Source organism: Dermacentor silvarum, chromosome 4, assembly GCF_013339745.2.
Source record: "Dermacentor silvarum isolate Dsil-2018 chromosome 4, BIME_Dsil_1.4, whole genome shotgun sequence".
In the NCBI taxonomy this organism is placed as follows: Eukaryota; Metazoa; Arthropoda; class Arachnida; order Ixodida; family Ixodidae; genus Dermacentor; species Dermacentor silvarum.
Window position 1 is genome coordinate 6,138,246 of NC_051157.2, and position 27,627 is coordinate 6,165,872.

At 47.1% G+C, this 27,627-nt stretch overlaps 1 protein-coding gene across 1 annotated transcript in view; it reads left to right on the forward strand.

Annotated features, from left to right (window-relative positions):
* The window catches only part of LOC119448056 (fibrillin-1-like), a 176,793-nt gene that overhangs the window by 41,694 nt on the left and 107,472 nt on the right, over positions 1–27,627 (forward strand). The window contains exons 5-8 of the mRNA XM_037711550.2: positions 1,314–1,436; positions 2,982–3,107; positions 10,962–11,093; positions 17,107–17,229. Coding sequence (XP_037567478.1) covers positions 1,314–1,436; positions 2,982–3,107; positions 10,962–11,093; positions 17,107–17,229 — 504 coding nt within the window. The remainder of the gene's footprint in view (positions 1–1,313; positions 1,437–2,981; positions 3,108–10,961; positions 11,094–17,106; positions 17,230–27,627) is intronic.

Sequence of the window (27,627 nt, forward strand, 5' to 3'; positions counted from 1 at the left end):
GATGAAGCGGTTAAACAAGCTGGCTCGTTGAAAACCGACCTAGCGCGAACCACACGATCGTCAACGTCTTCTTCCACACACTCGCTGGCACAGAGCTGGTGCCGATGTGCTCCGGTACAATCACTCCCCGCGCAGAAAGGAGCCAACCTGGCGACTTAGGGGAATGACAGCACAGGAGGGTCGTAGAACGGTTTCAGCCGAGTGACGTGAACTGTTTCACGCCCTCGGCAGCGGTGGTCGGAAGATGGCTCGAGCGGCTCGATGATGTAGTTGACGGGAGATGTTCGCTCTACTACTCGGTAGGGACCGTGGTAATTCGAGAGAAGCTTGGTCGAAAGGCCGGGAGTAGTGGATGGGACCCAGAGCCAAACTAGCATTCCCGGGGAATAGTGGGCGCTAGATGCAGATTCGTCATGGCGAGATTTTTGGCGACATTGGTCTTGCGCGGTAAACGAGCGAGCCAGTTGACGACACTCTTCAGCATAAGCAGCCGCTTCGGAAACGGGCGTGGCTTCAGAGACATCGGGTCGGTAGGGGAGAATGGTGTCCATTGAACATGATGGTTCACGTCCATATAGAAGAAAGAAAGGGGAGAAGCCGGTGGTAGCTTGTGGCGCAGAGTTATAGGCGTACGTGACGAAGGGGAGCACCTGGTCCCAATTGGAGTGATCATCGGACACGTACATCGCAAGCATATCTCCAAGGGTACGGTTGAAACGCTCCGTCATGCCGTTTGTTTGAGGATGGTACGCAGAGGTGGTGCGGTGAACGATGCGGCATTCTTGGAGCAGTGCCTCAATAGCGTTTGAGAGAAAGACGCGGCCACGATCGCTTAATAATTCACGGGGCGCACCGTGTCGCAAAATGAGGCGGCGAAGAAGGAAGCGAGCGACGTCTATCGCGGTGGCAGCTGGCAGCGCAGATGTTTCAGCGTACCGTGCAACAAGAGTATTTTGCAGGTAGACTAGATGAAGCGGTTAAACAAGCTGGCTCGTTGAAAACCGACCTAGCGCGAACCACACGATCGTCAACGTCTTCTTCCACACACTCGCTGGCACAGAGCTGGTGCCGATGTGCTCCGGTACAATATATATATATATATATATATATATATATATATATATATATATATATATATATATGTGTGTGTGTGTGTGTGTGTGTGTGTGTGTGTGTGTGTGTGTGTGTGTGTGTGTGTGTGTGTGTGTGTGTGTGTGTGTGTGTGTGTGTGTGTGTGTGTGTGTGTGTGTGTGTGTGTGTGTGTGTGTGTGTGTGTGTGTGTGTCTTACTTGATATTTGTTGTCCGTTCGCAGACATCAACGAATGCCAAGCGCCGGAGAATACTTGCAAGGGTCAGTGCATCAACACAGAGGGCAGCTTCCGGTGTGTCTGCCCTGACGGTTACAAACTCGACAAAGACGGCAAATCATGCATAGGTAAATGGTGACCATTAAACATGCCGTGTCTAAGCGTCAATCAAAAGGGACCCGCTCACCACGTATGTTCTGCAGAGCGTCGTGTGACGTCGGCGCGACAGTTTCACTGCGCGCAAAAACCATGGTATATACTGCAAGGCAGAAACAAGTATCGTCAGTTTTCTATGTAAGATGGCACCCTCAAACACAATTCGGCCAGCAGTACAGCACCGTCTTTTCAGAGCAAAAGAGAGACGCTGTGATGCTGGGAGTCGACACTCGGAAAATAACACCTTCATTGTGGTTGTTGAGTGCAGCAACGCCGTATCCTCGAACCTTGTGCTTATCGCACGACGAGTGGCAGGTCTACTGCACAGATTGGTGAGGGCGTGCTAGTGATCGCTGACTTGCTGCATCGCACATACAGGCACCCTCGAATATAACATTATTTTTTTAACGAGTTCGCCACCATTATGACATGGCTTAATTTGTCTTCTGCATGTGGTTTATATCAAAGTCAAAATTCTAACGATTATCAAAACCGCGGGAAAGACATCTGGTGCTATAGAAAAATACAATAACTGCAATGTGTCGATCTAAAGCTCCGTAGCAAATGTTGATACTGAAATATTCTTATTAGCATGCGCTAAAGCGTTTAAGGCAAATAGAACGTAACAAAGTGTGTTTCACACAAATGTGTGATTTAAGATAGCTGCGTTTTTTTTTCTTTTTTTTTACAATTCCATACAGCCAGTTTCAACATTCTCATTTCGTGTTATTTCTTGAACAGATGCAGTGAAGAAAATTCACTATTTACTTCTTCAGCGGTTAAAATGTTTTCCACGTGGCTTTTGACAATCTTGTCACTGTTCAATTAATTTATTTGGTTTTAGTTATACACTAAAATAACCAAAAATCACAAAAACTAGATGGTACACGATAATAAATGTTTGCATTTTGTCTTCAAATAGCGCTTGTCAATAATCTGAAATTGGCCTCTGTTTATTTCACGTGGGAGCCATCTTGTAAAACTTCGAGTGGTTGCTTTAATAAGAACATTTGCGCATTTACATGCACTCACATTTATAAAATAAGAGTTAAACACATGGTAGAACTAATTACTTCTAAAAGACAGAAGTGACCATGATGAAGTTCTAAATTAGTGAAAAATTTGCGAGCTCAGCAGCGCGGGCAGTAACCCGCGCTGCTGAGCTCGAGGTCACGGGTTCGACCCTGGTTCGCATTTTCGATGTGTGCAAAAGCGCTCGTATTCTTAGATTTAGGGGCTCGTTGAAGAACACCAAGTGGTCAGTCCCCCCTAAGGTGTGCCTCATAATTACATCGTGGTTTCAGCACGCATGGCCTGACTGTCCCAACGTGGGAGCGGCCCGCTGCGCGCTGAGTCGCGTACCTCAGGACGTTCAGTAAAGTTTTACATCCATCCATCCATTCAGCACGCAATACCCCGGAATTTAATTAATATTGAAAACATTGTAATTGCTTAAAGCACACGATGGCGTGCCTATTTCATTCATATCTGCCTCTGTACGAATGTCCTTCTAACAGATATAAACGAGTGCGCGGTGTACAATGGAGGCTGCAAGCTGCGGTGTGAGAACACGTTCGGCTCCTTCAGATGCCACTGCGACTTTCCGGGATACACGTTGGCCGCAGACGGCACGTCCTGCGTAGGTGGGTACTGCGCAACGCATGTGCAACAATTTGTACTTTCCAAGATTGAGTGCATGGGCCTGATGAGGCGGAGTTTTGAACCACACCGTGCGGCGACCTGGCAGCGAGTTACCCTGTCACTGGGCTGCGCAGCCAGCCTCGCTTGCTTTTTGGGTGTTTAGGCGACACTTTTTGGTTTCTTTGGGTGTCTATGAACCGAAAACGTCACCCGCGTTTGTTGATCTCAGCCTTAATTGTGTCATCTCGTCGAGCTTGCGCGTCCCGTCCCTCATGCTAAAAGCTGTAGAAAAAATGCAGTCGAGGCTCTAAAGCTGCCTGTGGTGGTGTTTCTTCTTTATTTATTTAAAAGTGCCATGTACATGAATCACTGGAATTAAGGGAACTTCAGATGATGAAGCGGCAAAGGTAATTAGGCGACACCTAATGGAGTGGTAGAAAGCGCTGCAGAACACGTTGCGAAGAGGACAAGCGAAACGAGATCGACTGATGTGGTACAATAGCCACTTGCAGCAAGAAGAGAATGTATATAAACAATGTTGTTTAAACATGCAAATTGTAAGACTTCATCATCATCATCACCATGAGCCTATATTTATGTCCACAGCAGGACGAAGGCCTCTCCCTGCGATCTCCAATCACCCCTGTCTTGCGCTAGCTGATTCCAGCTTGCACCTGCAAATTTCCTAACTTCATCACCTCACCTAGTTTTCTGCCGTCCTCCACTTCTCTTGGTATCCATTCAGTAACTCTAATGGTCCACTGGTTATCCATCCTACGCATCCTCCACTCTCAGACTACGCCCTTCTACAAATAAATGAATGTAAAACAAACAAAACAGTTGCGATCACATCATCTTCTTTATAAGCAATTTTCCTGCATGTGAACGCGAAGGCTACAGACAATCGGGGAGTGATTTACCCATGGTCACTTCCACATAAGCATGATTGTGACCACTAGTCTAACGGCAGCAGGCGTCAACACGTACAAGAAGCGGTCAGACTCAAAGTGATAACGCTACAGCAGCTCATTTATTATTTTATTACTTTAATCGGAGGACTTCCTCACCGTTCAGGGGCCACGCTTCTGAGTTGATGCGCGTCAAGCGAATAGACACACACTGCATCAGTTGCCGTAGCAGCTTGGCATCGTTGAGTGGTGCAAGTGCACATACTCGAAAGCGGCAGTGCGGCGACACTGCGTGTAAGAACTCTCTCGAGTGCAGCGTACACATTCAGTCCAGCACTTTGCCTCCTTCTCGACGGAAGGCACGCTACAAAGCCTTCATTGTACGACATTCGTCGAAATTCCGCAGCGCAACTTATACGAGCAGATAGACCGTGGCGTTCTTGCCTTCACCAGCAGGACCTCGCCTTCTGTGCTACTCGAAGTCAATAAACGCGTTTCCGGCGTTTCCACAGCGCCACTTGGGCCGTGTATAAAGCCTATTAAAATACATTCAACATTTAAATCATTTATGATTTGAACCAGTTCTGCCACTCGGACACTCGCGCCCTCAGTAATGTCTTGTAGCCGTAAGCTTCACTAAAAGCCATTACGTCTGTGTGGGTCTCTTGCCAAGCTTTACACAGAATTTCACGTTAAGCGCTGTTCACGATCGACATCCTTCTCTGCATGCTCACGTACATTCATAGATCGGCGAAATGAACCCAGACTCACTCACAAATTATACGTTTTGCTTGGAGCTCACTCGCACTCAGATGCACCCAAATTTTGCTCAGCTGGGTTAACTTGGACTCAAGCTCACCAAAATTCTACTCAGCCAGGCTTCCTCGGGTGCAAAATCGCCAGTATTCTAGTCAACCGGATTCACTTGGACTCAGAATCACCATAGTTCTACTCAGCTGGGCTGCCTGACTCAAACGTACCAAAATTTGACTCAGCCAGGCTCACTCGGACTACGACTCACCAAAATGTTGCTTAGCCGGGTTCACTCGAATGCAGACTCACCAAATTTTCGCTCAGCCGGGCTCACTTTTGGAAAGACCGGTCGCTCGGCAAGAGCCACAGGAGTACCACCCCTTAGAGAAATTCCTACAAGCATAGATGCGCAGCAGGACCAGCCAGCACGGCTTTCACATGAAAGCAAGAGCTCCGAAGCTCAATACCTGCAGAAGAAAGTCACAGGCCTGCGCGGCACACGCAGCACAGTCACAGTAGAAACTTAAGGAGCGGCTCCATAGGAGCTTCATTTTCAACAGAACGCACTAGAGGGTCTTCGCGGTGAAGTCTCTATGCGTCGTTTTCACGAGAACGAACTGAACTGTACGCCCGCCGTCAATGGCGAGCTGCGCCTTGTGCATGCTCTCTGCACAGAGAGCAACACAAGCTAGTTGGTACATGATTAGAAATGGCTTTAGGCGCAAAAAACAAGACACGGACAACAGAATGAAACACACGGACTGGCGCGCACTCGCAACTGATTTTATTTTCCCCGATGCTACCCTCAGGCATGCATACAAGAACATAAACAATGAGTTAACATAAGATAGACACCAAGCCTAATCACATCCTATCAGCAAGGAAACTAAACTCATTCTCGTAAAGAGACAACGACGGAACGCTAATACATTGGTCACTAAACGTTCTTATCTATACATCGCCTCTGCTAGTTCCCGTGCCACGGTATCCTTACTTTTCCGTAATATGCATGTATTTTCCAACAAAGGTTCACACGTGCACAATTTGCAGTGATAAGGCAAATGCGAGCCTGTCCCATTCTTGATAGATATTGCATGCTCTCGTTGGTGATCATTTATAAAACGGCCCGTTTGGTCGATGTATACCTTGCCGCAGTCTAAAGGAATCTTATACACGACGCCGGCGGAACATTTTATATAAAAAAAAAACACTTTATTGGGTTTCTTTACACATGCGGCACTTTTTACGGAAGTCAGGCGAGCACAAATGCGAGAAATTTCCTGCACAAATACGAGAAAGTTCCAGAGAAAGTTCCATGGAAGCCACGTTCTTTAACGAATGAGCCACTCTGTGTAAATACGGAATGACAACAGGACGCGTGTTCTGTTTCTTTTCGCATTCGTCCGAAGCATTGTCAGGCTCACGCCGAAATTTCTTCAACAAAGCTTCACTCACCGAAGTTAACAAAGAAGTAGGGAAGCCCGCCCGAGCCAAGCCTAGAAATCTGCAAATTAAAGCTTTCCTGAATGATGTGGGGACAAGACCTAGTTAGTGGCAACAGTAAGCTAGTATTGGCAATAGCTCGTTTGACTGTTTTCGAATGGGAGGAATGAAACGGCAAGAATTCTTTCTGTATACGGGGGAGGTATATCCAACAAACATGGTTTTCATGAAGGATGAGACGAAAGTCTAAAACTTTCAGCTTTTCAAATCTAGGAAGCCCATGGGTAAACTTGAGCCTTTGTCCAAGCACATTAGTACTGTCTAATACGTCCATAACACACTCTGGGTAGGCACTGTCCTGTTGCTTGTTCAAAACAACCAAAAAAGCCATGAACACCTGCAAAGTCTTGTCCTTTAACAAAGCGGTTTCCAGGTGGTGGTCAATGTTTGCAAGTAAAATGTTGCTTAACACAGGTGCCACACATGACCCATACAATCCCTCTGCACAAACAGCTCATCTTCAAAAGAAATGAACGTTGCCTCAAGATAAACTTACAAAAGAGCTAAAAAACTTTCTACTGCAACTTCGGCCTTGTTCTGAAAGGACACATCCCCATTTTTTTTCTATACAAGACCGCACAGCCAAAAAAAGCTCCCTATAATGTATAGAATAAAACAGCTCTTCAACATTAATCGAGAAAAATTACCCGACAGAGCGATTTCCCTCGAAGAACGCAATTAGGTCACAAATGCTTTACTATAGAAACGAGTCATCCAATGCAAGGCTGTTAAACTGCTTAAACAGATACCGACTGACCAGTACCTGCCAAGAATTGCTCTCGATGACTATGCACCTGAACGGCATCTCAGGTTTATGAGTTTGAGCGTTAAAGAACACAGAAAGATTGCTGGCTTTGCACTCCCTCATGCTTTTCGCTAACTTAGGCAAGCCATGATCATTGCACAAAAGAACAGCCTGAGCTTTTACTTTGGAGGCTGACAGCCCCACACTTCTGAAATTCTTCCGTATAGTTTCCGTAGCCTTGAGGTCGAAGTGTCCTTTTTTCATGAGCACAAACCCCCCTCCTTTGCCCGCCACTAAAAGGCGTAGGTCATTCTGCCTCAGAAAAGTGCACAGTGCATTAGCGAAACCACAGAGCTGATCGCACAGACGCAGGGCAGAAGTGGTAATGGTTTCGTATTCGTGCGCTTTCGCTGAGGCAACGTGCGGCGCCCCGCCGAAATCGCCATCTCGTTCCTCTAGAGCGAACTGCCCCGCGAAAAGAGGCAGCTAGCATGCTCTGGCGTGGCGCAATGGTACAGTAGCTGACTCCCGGGCAGGGGGCCCGGGATTGATCCCGGCGGGAAGTGTTTTCTTTTCTGCTCATTCCTTGACATTCCTTGACATTGACATATGCTACCTGAAGGCATCATTGCTGAATCCGGCAGCAATGATGCCTTCAGGTAGCTTATGTGGGTTTATTGTCGAGTTGCCATCACCCAAAAAGATCACGTGCTCGTGACGCCTGCGGCAGAAAGGATATTCCACATCCGCCCTATGGTTTGTGAGTGGTGGCGCTGGCTAACACTCCCAGGGTTAGTTCTAGTTGTAAAAACATAAATACCCCAGAAAGTGGATGGGAAAACGGATCCGCGGTAGCTCAATGGTGAGAGCATCGCACGCGTAATGCGAAGACGTGGGTTCGTTCCCCACCTGCGGACAGCTGTTTTTTCATCCACTTTCATTTCCATTAATTTATCATTTCTTTAATTCAATTAATAAGCACAAGTAATTCCCTCTATGTTGTCCTTGGTGTTATTGTTTGTTGACTTCTTATGATATGCTTATTAAAAATCGGGCCCCTCGGTTCCCTTTCTTCTCGTTTACTACATAACGAGGGCTCGAATCCGGCAGCAATGATGCCTTCAGGTAGCATATGTGGGTTTATTGATCAGTTGCCATGACCCAAAAAGATTACGTGCTCGTGACGCCTGCGGCAGAAAGGATATTCCACATCCGCCCTATGGTTTGTGAGTGGTGGCGCTGGCTAACACTCCCAGGGTTAGTTCTAGTTGTAAAAATATAAATACCTCAGAAAGTGGATGGGAAAAGGGATCCGTGGCAGCTCAATGGTGAGAGCGTCGCACGCGTAATGCGATGACGTGGGTTCGTTCCCCACCTGCGGACAGTTGTTTTTTCATCCACTTTCATTTCCATTAATTTATCATTTCTTTAATTCAATTAATAAGTACAAGTAATTTCCCCTATGTTGTCCTTGGTGTTATTGTTTGTTGGCTTCTTATGATATGCTTATTAAAAATCGGGCCCCTCGGTTCCCTTTCTTCTCGTTTACTACATAACGAGGGCTCGAATCCGGCAGCAATGATGCCTTCAGGTAGCATATGTGGGTTTATTGATCAGTTGCCATGACCCAAAAAGATTACGTGCTCGTGACGCCTGCGGCAGAAAGGATATTCCACATCCGCCCTATGGTTTGTGAGTGGTGGCGCTGGCTAACACTCTCAGGGTTAGTTCTAGTTGTAAAAATATAAATACCTCAGAAAGTGGATGGGCGCGCAGTGGCAGAAGACCGCGCAGTGGCAGCAAAAGACGAGCGCGAGGATACAACGGTAGAGGAGGAGTTGGGTGAACACGACAAATCCTCTGATTGGCCGCACCAAGGTCAGCAGATTCCCCAGACGAGTCTCCTGGGGAAGACGAAGGGAGAAAAAGCGGAGAACGGTGGTGCAGTGAGGAGGGAGGTGTTGACGTGACCTGATACGAACTGAGACGTTGAATATGCTCCTAATGGAGTGGGCTTCCGTACCAGGAGCCAGTGTACATAGCTTAAATTAAATCAGTTTCCTTATTTCTACTACCGGATATACTCCTCAATGGGCTTGGTGGATCCCATGGCCCAATGCCACCGAGAGCCGCAACAGTAGCCTTACGGTGCATCTCTTACGACTACAAGCAACCCACGACCACGAGGGGAACGTGCATAGACCTCGTCTTTGCAAACTTTAGGATGTATCCGCTAGAAGAACCGCTGGCTCTGCATTTCACCCACCACAAAGCAGTAATAATGAAATTGAAACGCAACCCGGAGCGCAACACAGAGATAGGCGGCTGCCGCGCATGACTGCGCGTGTGTGCCTGCTCTCCGATGCGCGCAGCCCTACCGGCCTCGGCCGCCTGTGGCGCCGGCTCTCTGTGAGCTCTCGCCTGCCTACGAAAAAAGTACGTCAACGAAGGAGTGAGGTGTGAGAGGAGTTCGCGTTAGCGTTGGTTGTATATACGGAGCTTTGGGGGCGGGGGCTATTCTGTAAGAGTCCACATAGCGGAGTGTTCATTTCGGCTGTTGGTCAAGGACTCTTCTATGGAAACGTCGTACAAAAGTGTGAGGAACGCGCTAGGAACGCCGTCACCTGTGGACGCCGAGTCAGTCAGGGCCGGGCATTGTATAGCCATTGTCTAAATGTATACCCCATTGTGCTACTCGAAGCCGGCACCGAAGCCTCTTTACCGAGTACGTATCGAAGGGGTCGGTTTACATTTTTGTAGCGAAATTCAACACAGCAAATCCCCAACATAGCAGATCCCACCAGAGCGCCGGCCAGCTTCGCTAGACTTCCCTCTTCACTGGATGGAAGGGCTCTGACTTTTTTGTATGCACACGCGCAATGAATGCTGCACGCCGCATCGCGTTGTTACGGTCGCCGCAACCTTAGCGATGTCTTAATTTTTAGGGCGCCAAAGTAAACAGAGCTCACTCAGACTCACTCACAAAAACTGGAGGCCGCTTAAGCCTCGCCTTTAAGAGCGGAACGCAATAGTATTGAAAGATCCCTGAATGCTTGTCAGGCTTCCCGGTAACTGCAGCTTTCTTTTTTCTCCACCTTCGCCTCTGCGCGCCGTTGTTGGTATGGTAGAAATACTGAAAAGGGGATTTGTGTTTGAGTTTCCTCGTTACAGAATTAAGTTTTCTCGTACGTTCAAAGTACAATCCAACGCTAACATGTCTATGTTATAGTTAGGACGTACTTTACGATCCTTTTGACGAATTTTACTTTGAGAAATTAAATTTTGTTCATTAACGCTTTGCACAACGCGGAGGCCCTGCTTCATCAGAGACCCAGAATCATCCGCGGTTCGGGATGAGCTTCTCCACCACCGACGCCGGCGCGCCCACGCCGACACCTACGCCGACGCCGGATTTTCTGCGACACGGGGCCCTTAACGCTTTCGCGTTAAAATATATTTTTGCTCAGACCTCACTCGGACTGAAACTCACCGAAATTCTGCTCGTCCGAGCTTACTCGGACTCACAGGTCGGTCTGAGTGCGTGGACTCACGAGTGAGTTTGTCGACCTATGCTCACAGTAGAACTATATTGTGTAGAATTCGAATGACAGAATCGCAGTGGGGGATTGACTCCATGAGTGAGCACGCCAGTGTACGGCGTAGCGCGACGCCTCCAAATCCGCCATTGGAACACGAGTCCTGCCGTCAGCGCAAGGAGGGGCCAACCTGGTAAGCGTCACAGTTTCGCCTACAGCTGCCGTCTCCAGCTGCCGCGGCGACTTCTCCGTGACGCACCGTGTCTGAGGAAAGCAGTGCACACGACACCGCGGGAACGCATAGAGAGGCCACAACACGACTAAATACAGATAATTTGTCCATAAGTAGCTCATTTTCATGCCAATATATAACATGGCTGGAGGTTAATTATGCTTTCCTCTTCTTTTCAGACAACAGAGGTCGGGACTACTGCGCGGAGCATAATGGCGGCTGCTCTCATAAGTGCCATTCAGGCGACAGCGCAGCCATCTGCTCTTGTCCCAAAGGACTCCAACTTTCTAGAGACCGCAAGCACTGTGAAGGTATCCTGTTTGTTGACTGTTAGAAACTACCACCAGTGTAAAGTAGAGCACTGCACGGGCCGATTTTTGCGGCCCGGGCCCGGCCCGGGCCCGTTTTTACATTGGGCGGCCCGCCCGAGCCCGATCAAAACTTTTATGGCGAGACCCGGGCCCGGCCCGGGCCCGGAAATAATCTACGTTACCCGCCGGGCCGGCCCGCCACCCCTTTACCTTAAGCCCGAGCCCGGCCCGAGCCCGGCTCGAAACCGGCCCGAAACCGAAAAATACATGTTTTTCAGAGTTGAGAAGCCCGAGAATAACTCGCAGAAAGCCCGAGCCCGGGCCCGCGTCAAAAAATCCGAGCCCGGCCCGGGCCCGGGTCAAAAAGCACACGCCGTGCCTGAGCCCGGCCCGAGCCCGTGAAAAAACTGCTCTACCCGGCCCGGCCCGGCCCGTGGGCTGGGCCGGGCCCGGGCTTTCGGGTAAGCCCGAGCCCGTGCAGTGCTCTAGTGTAAAGACTAGCAGGCTGAGCAGCTAAGACCGGCGTGCCCCTACAATCGCTTACTAAGAGACGAAGGAAACGGATTCTTATTGGCTATGTACACCGGAACAGTTTGCCGTCGGATAACCATGGTAGCGAACATATTGCTACACGCGTGTTGTATTTGATCGTTTGAACGAGGTGCGCGGGGGCCATCACTCCAGCAAAGAGGAAGAAGAACGAACAGAGCTCGCGCTGTGAATCCAACCGGTCAGCGCTGCAACCACTGCTGTAAATAAAATCTGTACATAGTTTCTCGTTTAAATGACTTTGCCTTCGCGTAATAGTATTCGGCCGACAGCGAACGCTTCCAAGGAACGAGAATTCGGCTCAAGACTAACGATAAGTTCCTTCAAGCGAAGCAATGCTGGAATACAAGTTCATGAAATCCTAAAGAAGGCTGTTGTGTCAGAGCAGCTTACCCTGTGTAAACCTGAATGTACGCAGGGCCGGCGGCACCTGAGCTCAGTGACATAAATTAGGCAGGGTGGTAAGGAAGCAGGGAATATATTGGCTGTGACTGCTGGGACAATTATTAGGTCGCCAGTACAGAGAAAATAATAAATTATGCAGGCGTATTCACGCCACTGTTACCCGCAGAAATATCCTTTTATGCGTAGGTTTACGTCAATCTCCCGGCATCGGGATGAAACGGAAACCCCGCCATGACCCTGATGGTAACGGCAGCGTGCATCCTATACAGGCCAAACGCGCCACATTTTCTGAGCATGTTGCCGCCGTTACGCGAAGTTTAATAATTATTAATGTGATAGCATTATATGCCACGTGACGCAAAAAACCGGCGTCCTTTGTTATCATCCAATGGTACCAAAACCCACGTGACCAAGTGAAGACGTCACGTTCCCGGCACTGGACCTGCTGCGGCTCGCACTGTGAAATCCCACGGTGAACAGCCACGGCGTCGGACCTGGCCCACTAAAGAAATTGGATTAAGGTTGGTTAAAATCAATTAAGGTGGATTAAGGTAGATTAGGGTTGGTACAAATTAGATCAAGGCGGATTAAGGTGGAGTTTTAATTTAAGGTGATAACTTCGACAAGTCCTCATGCTTTCGCATTCAAATCACGTAAGGATACTTGAGTGACTGTCAATTTTTGCGGCTTTGGTTAACCTTGCGTTCGAAGATATATAGCAGTTGCATTCCAGTGCTGGTAACTTTGGTAATTAACGGCAACTTTGCCTTTTCGGAGTATTTTCGTACCTTTACTTCGCAACTGTTAAGGGGAGTCGCGCAAGAGTTTTCGTGCATCAGTGGAGGCCGTAGTTTGACGGCGTGGTTGACTTCAAATGCATAGCAATTTGTATGGGAGCGCTGAATTTCCTTGGAAACGAGATGATCAAGGTCACGGAAAAATAGTTATCTTCCACATTTCTCAATCAAATAGAAGACAACTCACGTGCAAGGTTTTTGTAACTAGCAATCCGTAACTTTGTTTCTCACGCCACGTTATACCGTAGCAGCAACATTTGCGGCGAGCCAGCAAACGTTGCACTTTCTGCGGGTGTCAGGACTCGCTTCTTCGGTCACTTTGATGTTTCCTTTCGGCGCACACATTGGTGAAAGATTATTAATCTTTTTTTGTTTTGTTTTGTTTTGTTAATGGAAATGGCCAGTAAATTGGCGTGGTAAAATTCTTCAAAGCACTTTGTCTGAGTTGAGTGCTTTCCCCTCCACCCCCATTTTATCCAACGGGTGGGAGGGGGGCATCGTTTGTCGTTGCTTCTGAGGACATGTCCATGAACTAATTATGTGGGTGCATCAAAACTGCTTTTCTAAGCAGAGAACAATCCTGAGATGTGACTTTCTTTGAGAACAACGGGAGTCATTTTACGTTGTCATATGTCGACCATTAAGTCGTCACTGTAAAAGGCAATTTAAACGCAAGTTTTAAAAATATTGACCATGACTCTACAGGATAATTAGAACATTATACAAAAATCTGAGCAGGCCATCATCATCACCAACGTAATCACTTAGAGACTTTTCACTAAAAATGGAGTGTTTTGGGCTGCAACTTGGCGACATTTAAAAAAAAAGGAATTCCAGCATTATTGCATTCTATTCTAACGCATGTTTGTTGACACTGGCGAGTTGCTATCCCCATGAGTGGGTACGTGCAACGTATTGCTGGTCTCGCAATAGTCCGGGAGTTTGAAATACATTATCCAACAATCCTTAATTAAGTCAAGGCGAAATAGGCGAGAAAGCATTGAAAATTTCTAATCATAATCATCATCATCATCATAATCATCATCAGCCTATATTTATGTCCACTGTAGGACGAAGGCCCATCCCTGCGATCTCCAATTACCCCTGTCTTGCGCTAGCTTATTCCCAACTTGCGCCTGCGAATTTCCTAACTTCACCACTCCACCTAGTTTTCTGCTGTTTTCGACTGCGCTTCTCTTCTCTTGGTATTCATTCTGTAACTCTAATGGTCCACCGGTTATCATCTTTACGCATTACATGCGTAGTAATCACTTAGAGACCTTTCACTTAAAATGGAATGTTTTGAGTTGCAACCTGGCGACATTGTAAAAGAAAAAAAAAGGGGAATTCCAGCATTATTGCATTCTATTCTAACGCACGTTTGTTGACACTGGCGAGTTGCTATCCCCATTCCGTATAGCAGCTATTTTATTCCAAGTCCATATCAAAAACCAGCAATTAGATTCGAACAGCTAAGTGGCCATTTGAATCGAGTATTTTGAACATTTGCAGGAAGCTAACTACTTAAAATTCTGTTGACAGTTTAATTACAAGGTGTTTCGGAAAGGACATTTTCGCAACAGTACTATAGACATTTAACAGCACCTTTTACGACACATGGGTATCTATGGGCACCGCCATATTTGGTCACGTGACAGCACACGCCATCGAGCATCTTCTAATCGTTTGTTTACAATGGCAACGGCGGCCGCAGGCATGCACGGCTCAGAACACCGCTATTTCGGCCATCATGGTGAGTGAGTAGGCAACACGACACTTTGGCCAAAGGTGCAGAGCCAGTGTGAGTTCTTCGCACTTCCATCTTAGTGTGTGCAAGCTTATAGATGAAGGCGACGAATGTAGCGTTTGCTCTTACAGTCTAGTGTTTACAGTGGTAGATTTGTAAGGCTGATACGACGTGCGCCTGTTTTCGCCGGTAACCACTCGTTAACTGCATGTGTAACAACGTGGCCCCGAATTAGGCGTGTGTGCTCGAGCAGAAAATGCCTGTTTGGGACCTGCGCCGACCACGGTGGCTGGTTCCGGCCACGGCATTCTAGCGCTGATCAGATAACTAGCTGGGTGCGGTTTTCAGATTACTTACAGCGCAGATTAAAATATATTTGTGTGGACTGAAATGTTGCAAGTGGCTGAGCGATCGTTCACGGTACAGAAAGAAAATTCGCGGTGGCCGCCTATTGCACTTCCTAATGTTTTGGAGGACTTATCGATGCTCAACATCTTGTGTTAGCGTTGGCGGTAACGCTGTGTTGTTAGCCATTGCCGGTTCACCTGTACGGTCAGTTGACCAGAGCACAGAACGACGAGTGGTCGCTCACTTCAAAGTTGCGCAAAGAAAAGCTCGAAAAACTCTTGCCTCTGTGGTGTCAATTTGGCGTAATAATTTGTTTTCATATAGTGTTATGTTCATTGTCGCATTGTACAGAACCGCTTGCACACTTGCTGTTTCTGCTATACAACTGGTTACCGCTTTGGTACTTATCTGATGCCTATCTAAATTGTATGTTTTCGTGCATTCTGTTTTTCTGACCGATGATATCATTATGAATTGCATAGAAAGTCCTCTGCGAACAGGAAGGCAATGTGTATACAGATCATAGTGGCAATGTCTGACTAATTGAAACTTTCTTTGTACAATCATTAATTATTTCAGCTTTCAAAGCGACAGTCGAATAATTGCAATTGGTCACCGGAAAAAATGTTATTTGACGCGACATTCTATCCCTGTCATGGCGGCCGCATTTCGATTGGGGCGAAATGCGAAAACACCCGTGCACTTAGATTTAGGTGTACTTTTTAATAGCCCGAGGTAGTCCAAGTTATTCCGGAGTCCCCCACTACGGCGTGCCTCCTAATCGGATCGTGGGTTTGGCACGTAAAACCACATAATTTAAAACTAACTGCTACGGGAGTCCCACATTCTGGCTGATATGTCAGAAAATGTGTATGTATCTCTTGAAGAATGGGTAACTTTGTGATAAAAAAGGCTGTATCAGCTGCTATGGCATTTTGCAGGCCCTTCCCACGCTGAAAATTGTGCCGAATGGCTATCCAAAGCTGCCTCTTGAGCTTGTCGTCTTGCGGAAAATTGTGCGTGGTGAACGGGCGCTCCCGTGCAGCAGGCGAGACGGATCGCGCACACCCCGCAGTCGCCATTCTCGCCGTGCATGACAAAGCAAGTCTTCACTCGTTCACATTTTAAATCGCAGTAAGCGATCCCCGGCCTCCATGCAGAACGTTTCTGGAGCGGACGGCTGATGCTTCCCGATTGAGAAGGCGTTCAATGGCGGAGTGCCTGTGGCGGCACCTAGTGCGCGGTGTGCCTACTGCGCGCTGTAAAACGTCTTTGGGCGCGCTCGAACTACACCTACGCATTTGAAGAACATTCAGGCAAAACACATAGATTGGTCTAGTAAATATTTTGCCCATGCGGGCACCCTGAAAAGTTTCGTAAAATGTGATTCCGGCCAGTAGCTCTAGCGAGCATGATATTCGCAAGAGCGCTGTGGTAAATCGTGTCTACTAACTTGCCACCGCAGGGACAGAATGCCGTCGTGAACACTTTGCAGTGGCGATGGATAATAGAAAGTGGAGCTGTTGGCCACCGCACTTTATTTTTAATGTGAATACCTATGGCCCTTTGGCCCGTTTTCGTGTTTGGAGGTTGGCGGTCGGAGGCTGGCACAAAGGCGCAGACGCAAAGGGCACGCGCGCTGGCGTTGCGGGACGCATTCCTTGCCGAACGCCAACTGGCATCGCTCTTCGAGACGGTCGAGCTGTCCACAAAATAGTGCGGGTTAACGGCTCCGTTCTCTACGGAATCACACAACGTAGGCCAGCTAAATATCGTCACTGCAAACAATATATGTCGTCAAACTGTTGCCGAGCCTATCTCGTGTAACCCTCTCCTGCTTGGACAGCCCTGCTGCCTGCAGTTTTGTGTAAATAAATAAATAAATAAATAAATAAATAAATAAATAAATAAATAAATAAATAAATAAATAAATAAATAAATAAATAAATAAATAAATAAATAAATAAATAAATAAATAAATAAATAAATAAATAAATAAATAAATAAATAAAAGCGAACAGCTTCCTTGAAGCGTTCGGCTTTTCGCTTTCATTCACAATCGCCGTCGATGGTTCGTGCAGAAATGTTTATGCTGACAGTTTTTTACTACGTATGGTATCAGGGTGCAAAGGGGCCGGCTTGATTGCTTTCTCCTTTTCTCCGACAGATGTGGACGAGTGCAGCGAGAACAAGTATGGCTGTGCGCACAGGTGCGTAAACCTGCTGGGATCCGCCTACTGTGAGTGCCACAAGGGCTACAGGCGCCTTGCGGACGGAAAAAGCTGTGAAGGTGAGTGCCCGCCCACCTATTCTCGATAGGAATCGCGCGTTTGGTAATGCACCAGTTGCGAATTGGTCGTCGAGGGGGGGTCGGCCATTTCGAGTTCGCCTGTCGAATACCGAGCGAAACGATCGGAGTCGTTGAAGTATGTATACGTGAAATCAGAAAAAATCGCTGAGTGTCCCGTTATGTTACAGGAAGGTAGATGGCATGTTAATTCGGTGGCGGAATTTTACTGCATGTTTCTTAAAGTGGAGCCACACTACCCGCCTTCTAGATATTACGAATTGTTCTTCAGGAAAGTTTCAGACAAAAAAGTATTGGTATACCTTCCGAGTCAAGCTATTTCACTCGACATGAAAGCTTAACGTTTCTTATTATACAAGACGTAACGGAAAAATGCAGATGGCTGGCTGGCAAGGTGGACTTCTCTTTACCAGCAATGGCAAAGGCGACGTGTGGAATTCTGCTGCAATAACGACGTAAACATATAGTATTAAACCCTTCCACACCGATTACCGCGTTCTTCTGAATAGCAGCATCTCGAGTTTCTCTATAGTGTGGGCTAGACTATTGACAGGCAAGTTGGCTAAATCGCAGTGGCAAAAAGGAGCGCGATGCATCTCTCCCAAAAAGGAGCTTTCAGCTTCGCAATTCTTCTCAAACAGCGTTGCAGCACGAAAAGGCAATTTTTTTCTGTATTTAAAGTTGTTTTAGAGTTCCATCGAAGAAGTGCTTGTGCCTATCAGTGCGCAAGCTGACTCCAAGAACAATCGGGCCTGTTAGCTTGTTTTGTTTAATTTTAAAGAGTATCGAGTTGTCATTAACAGTCTTGTGGTGAGAAGCAATCGTGAAGCAGGTGCATTTCCCACTTCCTGCTCCGATCAGCCACGAACGCCTAGTTTTCTGATAGCTCTTGCACTCCAACGGGGAAAATTAACAAGATAATAAATGGGATGGTTCACATCGCGATCGTTAATTTCTCGTGTACTCAATCATCTCCGATGGTTGGTTGCGTCAAGTTAAAAACTTAAGAATCTCAGTAGTTTCGGGCCTGTAGCCGCTTGAGGCACACGTTTGCAGGGTGATCAAAATTAAGTTTTACGGTTTTTACAGCAAAGCTGTTAAGGGCTCACTCTTCGATGGTCGCGTCCGGCAATAGAAAAGAAAACTCTCATTGGCCGTATGCTGTATGTGCAAGTGAAAGCGCGCGAGGGCGAGGGACGCGCACTTTCACGCGGAGCGAACGCACGGCGGAGAGCAAACGCGACTTCCCACTGGAATGGGAGCGCTGGGCGAGGAGGGCATCGAGGCACCCTAGGCTGTGTTCCAATTCTTTCCATCATCGTAGAAAGTCTACTTTGACGTCTATGAAGACAGCCAAGACAGCTTCGAGGACAAGTAATAGAACGCGTTTTGAGCCGTCTGGACGACACTTCCGCGACGTGACGCCACCTCGCGGCGACAAAAACAAAGTTGAGAAAAGCACACATTAGTTCTGTATTTTAAGTATTTTTGCCTGCGAACCTATGAAAAACACGATGTGAGTTACATAATTAGGAGTATAAAAAAGCGTGCCTACGTTCTTGTGAGCGCAGACAACCTTCCCGTCGAGTTTCTAAGCGCCCTGATCAGTCGCTATCTTGTTTAGACAGGAAAGTAGCCTGCATCGTTCTTGACTTCGATGCTGTCTTCGCGATGCTGTCTACTTTTACGTCTTCGCGAGAATTGGAACGAGACTTAAATATAAGGCGAGTATTAGAACACACCCTTAGCCTGTGCGTGTGCGTGCCCGCTCTCCCACTGCGGCGCATGCGCGCAGCCTCTGCCGCCGGTGCCGCAGACTCTCTCTGGGCTCTCGCCCGCCTCTCCCTCACAGTGTGGACAACAGAGTTTAGTCGTTCCGTCACGTAGCCAGCATTTTGACAGCAGTTGTGTGCGGTCACACAAACAACGCGCACAACTGTTGTCGACGGCGGCGGCGTTTTGCCCGCGTTCGCACCGAACGCACGAGGAGTTGGTACCGTGTTTATGAAGAACGTGCCAACCTTTGCCGTCGACCCTATGGCGGTGTACCGTAGCCACCATAAGGCCATGGTCCCTGTAATAAATGAAAACCACTGGATCTTATATATTTCTCATTCTAACTATAAGTTAAGTTGAAATAACAAATTACACCATCATATCTTAACAGTCCCATTTGGAAATACATAATTCCCACTATAGTACACCTTCGCTGGTCTTCCATCTCCACCCCAGTGGAAGGGCTGACAGTTTTCTTAAAATTAGGCGCTGGGAGGTACGTGAAGTTCATCTGTGCAAATAAGTTGTGTGGCCAGGGGGACACAAAGGGACATGATAATTATCGTTGCCAGCCAGCAAATTAACTAAAATTGAGTAATGAACTTTTCTTGAGTGACAACAGTAAGCAGGCCTGTTTGTACTGAAAAGCTAGATTGTTTTAGAAGCAGTTAGTTTGTAATGACTCGGTTTTTGGACAACAAATGACGTTCGCTGGCGCACTAGCGGGCACCTTTGTCCTTGCTTTCGTGGGGTTATTTTTGGTAGCTGATAAGTCGGCTTTGGAATTTTGCCCTGCGTTGGCGCCTCGTTCACGGGGTGTGTGACAAAGCACAAAGTCAGATGATAATTATCGCTGTCTGCCGTCCAATTACCTAAAATTGAATAATGAACTTTTTAGTGACAGCAGTAAGCGGACAGGTTTGCAATGAATAGTTCGAGGCAGTCGTGTTTCTACACAGCTCCACTTGGCAGAAATCTTCTAGCATGCCCATGTTTCGAGATATCCAACTGCAAATTTTAATTTCCGTTCGCATGATTACGCATGCAAGACAGAGAGGATCGGCGCAAAGCTCCTCCTTGATGGACGCGGCTGTTGCGTGCGGCGATTAGTCTGAAAATGGGGCAGAGGCATAGGTAAAGATGATAACTGTTCCCCTTTCACTCTGGGCTGGTGAAATCAAGGAATGGCTGTGTGGTGTGGCGTACGCAGTACACAGTACGCAGCCCCTTTAAGGGCGATCGCGAAGATAATTTTCGGCACCTTTTTGTATAACTTGATATCGCACCAGGACATTATCTTGCCCGCGCGTTAGCTTCATTGCCATCCACTAGACCGCTTCCGCAGTAGCGGCGCCTCTGTAAGGATAATAAAAAAAAAAGTCACAGTTTCACCCGAAAGGCGAAACATCAATTACGATAGCAAATTAATAGAGAGCTATACGGAGTAAGGATAGTATAGTTTTATCAGCTGTATAAACTTGGACATGCAGCAGCACCAGCAACGCGCAGAACTGTTGTCGACACCGTCGCTGTTTTGCCCGCGTTCGCACCGAACGCGCGCGGCGTTGGTGACTGCTGCCGGTGCCTCTGGAGGCGGCCCGGAGGTTATCGACGAGATCAGAACGGGACACTCGCCGAGCAGCGTCGGAAGTTATTACCACCTTCTCCCCTCGCAACGTTTTTATATAATTACGCATTTGGTGCCCTAGCTAAACGTCACGTCCCCTTCCTCCCTCCCATCCCCCCACGGCCTTTCGCGCGGCAGAAGGAGTCGCATTTGCTCTCTATATATGATGATTGTAAAGGAGGAAAGAGACGCTTAATTCTGCAGCCCTTCAGGGAGCACGGCGCAGAACGCGCGTTTGCTCTCCGCCGTGCGTTCGCTCCCCGTGAAAGCGCGTGTCCCTCGCGCGCTTTCGCTCGCACATACAGCATACGGCGCTCGGCGACGATTTCATCGCCGTTGACGTCATACGGAACCTCACGGTGACGCCCACGGCGGAAATTCGCTTTGAGTGTCCATATAATTGCTATCGCAATAAAACTCTGTTGGCCGTATGCTGTATGTGCGAGTGAAAGCGCGCGTCCCTCGCGTGCTTTCACGGGGAGCGAACGCATGGCGGAGAGCAAACGCGGCTTCTTCCGTCGGGCGAAAGGCTGTGGGGGGACGGGAGGAAGGGAGGGGAGGCGACGTTTAGCTGCGGCACTAAATGCGTACCTTGCGACCGGGCGACTCAATCACCCACGCGAAAGGAGAAAAAGCGGCAAGGTAGCGCTGGAGGGGGGGACTGCGGCTTTTGCTCTGCGAGCAAATAACGGCCTACTTGTACTTTGCGCGGCGACGGGCGGTCGCGCGCACCGTATCTTGAAAGCGATCTGCAACACGGCTCCTACCTTTGTATGCGCTGTGCTTTCGCCGCTCAGTTTCCGTTAAAGCGATAGACCGCATGAATCTTTGCTCTCTGGCACGCTTGCTCACGCCAGCGTTTTGACCACGGTTGTGTGCGGTCATCGAGTGTAATCTATTTGTTTCGCACTTTAATATTTCAGTCTGAGAAGATTTAACAAAAAAGGCATGCGCTGCCGGTGTTTTGTTTCATGACATTTGTTTACGGGCTGACATTCTCAAAATTCTGAGGAGCTGCACAAACTTGGACATGTAGCAGCACCAGCAACGCGCAGAACTGTTATCGACAGCGGCGGCGTTTTGCCCGCGTTCGCACCGAACGCGCGCGGTGTTGGTGACGTGTTTATGAAGAACGTGCCAACCTTTGCCATACAACCTATGGCGGTGTACCGTAGCGACCATAAGGCCATGGTCCCTGTGGTCACTAAATAAATGAAGACCACCGGATCAAATATATTTCTCATTCTTTAATAGTTCAAATAAACAATTACACCATCACATATTAATAGTCAAGTCCGAATCCTCCTCCACTCCACTACATTCTCCAGCATTGAGTGGTGCCTGACACCGGCAAAAAAAAATATCGCCTAGAGCTAGTGGGGCTATACTAGTCTTCATCATTATTCAACCAAATTAAGAAGGTGCACTAAGCTTCAACAAAGTCATTCCCTCACCAGAACAGGAATGGGCCTCCCTGGTGGAGTATTGGGCTGCTACCTCCCAAATGACTCCTACAATTTATCCATGGCCCTCAGTCCCCAGTGGCTGCGGAGCACCTGACCAAGGCGGCTGTCAGACCTGCGACGGGACAGAGGGTGCTAAGAATCTCTGGGTCCAGACAGGCCGCCAATGGAAACTAAACCAGGCAACGTTCAACACGCGCACCCAATCGAGGCTAGCTTAGCAGGGCTATTTAAAGAATTATCAGGTATTGCCTGGGATATTATTGGCCTTAGTGAGGTGAGAAGAACTGGTGAGGCTTATACAGTGCTGACTAACGGCCAGGTCTTCTGCTACAGAGGTCTTCCAGAAAGGAGAGAATTCGGAGTAGGATTTCTAGTACATAAGGACATAGCGGGCAGCATCGATGAATTCTACGGGATTAATGAGAGGGTAGGAGTCGTCATAATAAAGCTGCATAGGAAGTATAGAATGAAGGTTGTACTAGCATACGCCCCAACCTCCAGTCACGATGATGAAGAAATAGCACAGTTTTATGAAGATGTTGAATTAGCAATGAGAAATTTACAAACTCACTATACTGTAGTCATGGGCGACTTCAATGCAAAAGTGGGGAAAAAGCAGGCTGGCGAGCAAGCAATTGGCAACTACGGCATGGATTCTAAGAACACTAGAGGAGAGATGTTGGTAGAATTCGCGCAAAGGGTGCTCTTCGCAATAGGCTCCGAATAATGAATACCTTCTTCAGGAAGCGCAGCACTAGGAAGTAGACCTGGAAAAGCCCTAATGGAGAAACAAGCAATGAAATAGATTCCATACTCTCGGCCGATCCCAGCATAGTGCAGGATGTAGAAGTGTTAGGTAGAGTAAAGTGCAGTGACCATAGGCTAGTGAGGTCTAGGATTTCTCTCAATTTGAAAAGACAAAGAATAAAATTAGTCAAGAAGAAACAGGCCAACCTAGACGCAGTAAGGGTCAAAGCAGATCAATTCAGGCTGGTGCTCGCAAACAAATATGCAGCTTTAGAACAGGAAAAGGAAGACAACATAGAGGTAATGAATGAAGCCGTAACTAGGCTGATCTCAGAAGCAGTAATTGAAGTGGGAGGTAAGGCACCAATGCAACCAGTAGGTAAGCTCTGACAAGTAACAAAATACCTAATAAAGAAACGACAGAACATGAAACTGTCCAACTAAAGAGATCAGATAGAATTCACTGAACTGTCAAAACTGATCAACAAGAAGAAAGTAAGGGATATTCGAAATTATAACGTGGGAAAGATTGAGGAAGCCGTAAAATATCAACGAAGCATGAAATCAATGAGAAGAAAACTTGGCATAGGACAAAGGAAGATGTATGCACGGAAAGATAAGCATGGTAATCTTATCAGCAATTTCGATGACATAGTAAAGGCAGCGGAAGAATTCTATACTGACCTGTACAGTTCCCAGAGCAGCCAGGCTACTTTCATTCGAAGTAGTGATGAACAAGATACAGAGGCTCCTTCTATAACGAGCTATGAAGTTAGAAGGGCCTTGAAAGACATGACCAGGGGAAAATTTTCGGGAGAAGATGGAATAACAGTCGATTTAATGAAAGATGGAGGAGATATCATGCTTGAAATGCTTGCGGCTCTTTATACGCAATGCCTCACGACTTCAAGCGTACCAGAGAGATGGAAGAACGCCAACATTGTACTAATCCATAAGCAGGGAGACGTTAAAGAATTGAAGAATTATAGACCCATTAGCTTGCTTTCAGTATTATACAAAATATTCACCAAGGATAATTTCCAATAGAATCAGGGCAAGACTTGACTTCAGCCAACCAAGAGAACAGGCTGGATTCAGGAAGGGATATTCTACGATGGATCATATCCATGTCATCAATCAGGTAATCGAGAAATCTGCGGAGTATAATCAACCTCTCTATATGGTTTTCATATATTATGAAAAGGCATTTGATTCAGTAGAGATACCAGCAGTCATAGAGGCATTGCGTAATCAAGGAGTACAGGAGGCATACGTGAATATCTTAGCAAACATCTACAAGGATTGCACAGCAACCTTGGTTCTCCACAAGAAAAGTAGAAAGTTACCTATCATGAAAGTGGTCAGGCAAGGAGACACAATCTCTCCAATGCTATTCACTGCATGCTTAGAAGAAGTATTCAAGCTCTTAGACTGGGAAGGCTTAGGAGTGAGAATCAACAGCGAATATCTCAGCAACATTCGGTTTGCAGATGACATTGTCCTATTCAGCAACAATGGGGACGAATTACAGCTAATGATTGAGGACCTTGATCGAAAAAGTGTAAGAGTGGGGTTGAAGATTATTATGCACAATACAACGATAATGTTCAATAGCCTGGCAAGGGAATAAGAATTCAGGATCGCCAGTCAGCCTCTAGAGTCTGTAAAGGAGTACGTTTACCTAGGTCAGTTACTCACAGGGGACCCTGATCATGAGAAAGAAGAAGTAGTTTAATGATTGGAAAATGTAGAGAGGTCGGCCGGAAAATGGAGCATTTGGCCTGCTACTCTACGTAAGGGAGCGGAAGAGGGGAAGAATAAAATTGGGCTGGAGTGCATACGGCAGGCATTACCAAATCCCGACTGGGAGATTACTACTGTCGTTGAAAAGAAAAGTGTACAATCATTGCATTCTACCGGTGCTAACATATGGAGCACAAACTTGGAGGTTAACAAAGAAGCTCGAGAAAAAGTTAAGGACCATACAAAGAGCGATGGAACGAAAAATGTTAGGCCTGACGTTAAGAGACAGGAAGAGAGCGCTGTGGATCAGAGAACAAATGGTGATAGCCGATATTCTAGTTGACATTAAGCGGAAAAAGTGGAGCTGGGCAGGCCATGTAATGCGTAGGATGGATAACCGGTGGACCATTAGAGTAACAGAATGGATACCAAGAGAAGGGAAGCGCAATCGAGGACGGCAGAAAATTAGGTGGAGTGATGAAGTTAGGAAATTCGCAGACTCAAATTGGAATCAGCTAGCGCGAGACAGGGGTAATTGGAGATCGCAGGGAGAGGCCTTCGTCCTGCAGTGGGCATAAATATAGGCTACTGCTGCTGCTGCTGCTGCTGCTGATGATGATGATCTTAATAGTCATAATTGGATATACATAATTCCCACCATAGTACAGCTTCGGTGGTCTTCCATCTCCACCCCAGTGGAAGGGCTGACAGTTATTTCTTTGGGGCTCCGTTAAAAATCGAGTTTTTGCAACAGAGCCCACTGACGTTTTAATGGCACGAAGAACAAGATTGTAGCTGCATGTGCTAGCATCGACTCATAAATACTTCGCAGAGTTATGGAGTAAACGCGAGAGCGGTTTATGCTTTGTGTTGCTGTGGAAGGAAAGCATTTTGAACCTTTTTAAAGCCTTATTGACACCTAGAGGGGTGTTGTGTTTCCTTGAAAAGTGAGATTTGTGCGTGGGCAAACCGACTTTTAAATAGCAGAACGAAATAGATGGGACGATGGCTAAATTTATTGTTTTTTGTCGTTGTTTTCGATTTCAATAAAATTACAATATTTACAAATTAGCAGTCACTTTATTTGCGTAACCCAGGGGCCCTATAACGTAAAACTATTCCCATCTATTTTTATTCCAATATGTTAACATCAAATTTACGTAACCGCTGACGCAAGCATCGGGTGGTGGCCCACAGTGTTGTCTGAAGAGATCTTTGTTCGCTTTCAAAACAAATAACATTGACACTTGCTATAACTTGCTTATTTAATTAGCTGACAAGAGGCGAGGAGCACGCTCAAGTAGAGAGGGTGTCGACGGGGCCAAGCCAGCGCAGTGAAAATAGAGAACCGGCTGAAGAGGGCGGTGCCAGCGTCTCCGATTGGTCCGCTTCCCCTTACTTAGCTTGCGGTAGCTGGTCGAAAATCGCTGCGGCGTGCAACCGAAGGTTAAGAATGCCGCTAAAATGGATCCTCTTCAAGGAAGAGTTGGCATAGCGATGTCGTATACGGACTGAACGGGCTCAATAACGTTTTACTGCCACGCAGAATTTTTTTTTCCCTCTCAAATAAATTCATGCTCACTGGCAGGTGCGAGTAGCGAGTGCCTGAGTGCTGAGCGGGGAGCCATCTTCTATTCCTTTAATAACGGGGCAGTCTCTGGCTATTCAGAAAAAGAATCAGTTTTTACGGCATATCAATGCATCTTTAACGCGGACACGTCACTTTGACGCGGTGAGTTTTCGCGGTTTTATGCCGTCGCGTGACAGACAGGCGAAGTGGGCGCAGCCCGAAAACGTTTACCCAATAGCAGAGGACTAATGGCGAAATGGCATAGAATCAGGAATAATTGTTTTTTTGTATGATTTAATCATGCATATTCAGTGCGTACATGTCATATCAGATGGGGAGCTATCATGGTTTTCGTGCGGTCGCGTGATAGGCAGGCGAAGTTGGGGGTGGCCGAAAATTTTTTGACCAGTCGTGGAAGGCTGATTGCAGAAGTGGAATAGAGAAGTGGAATGGATGTTCAGCGCCAGTCAAAAAAAAAAAAAAAAAAAAGCTATGCCTACCAGAAGTGTGCCCTATTCTCAGACGACAGAATAGGACATCACTGCGTCTTGAGTTGGTCAGTGATGGCCAATACTCTAAATGAGGCTTAACCACGTGGAGGTTATCAAGAATTTCAGCGTCCCACTGATGTTGCCAGTAGGTTCTCAGTTTTTTTCCTGCAAATATGGCTTTAGGTCTATAATCGGAACATCTGTGGACATGTTGCAAGAGGCAGACAAAAATAAAACACGCGATATGATAGTTACACTGCACCTAGTTTAACTTGCTTAGGTTAAGGGCCCATTCACACTTGCGACTAGGCGAGGTCGCGCGACCAAGTTAGTCGCAAAGCGACCAGTCACAAGTAGTCGCAAATGGTCGCTTTTCTCGAAATGCGACTGTTCCGGGCCAGTCGCTCACTGCTCGATTTTTCAGTCGCGCGACCGCATTCGCAGAAGAGCTGAACCAATCAGATGCTAAGGAAGAGGACGTCCGTATACACTGACGCTTATTTTACGCGGCGATGACATTTCAAGCAGACGTGAACGGCATATCGTGATACATTTTCGGTTTAGCGACTCGTCGGTCGCATTTGTCAGTGTGAACATCGTTCGTCTTGAGTAGATTTTTGGTCGCCAGTCGCAATCGGTCACGCGACCTCGCCTAGTCGCAAGTGTGAATGGGCCCTAAGGTGTTTGGCTGAATTACGCTTCCTCAGCAGATTGGATTTGTTTTTGCCTTTCACAAAAAAGTGCAGTCTCATGATAACATAAAACCCGACCATACGTGCAGTTAGGCTCTTTTCATGGTCATCGCAACCGACCTGCAAGGGGGAAGCATGATGTATCACGTGCAAAACATCCATGATACTTTCACTGTGAAGTTTGCGTCCACTGAAGCAGTTGGTAAACACATATTCGGACCTCATCTTTCTCACGTTTCTCTTTGGAGGCAAGCGCTTGCTTAAATGT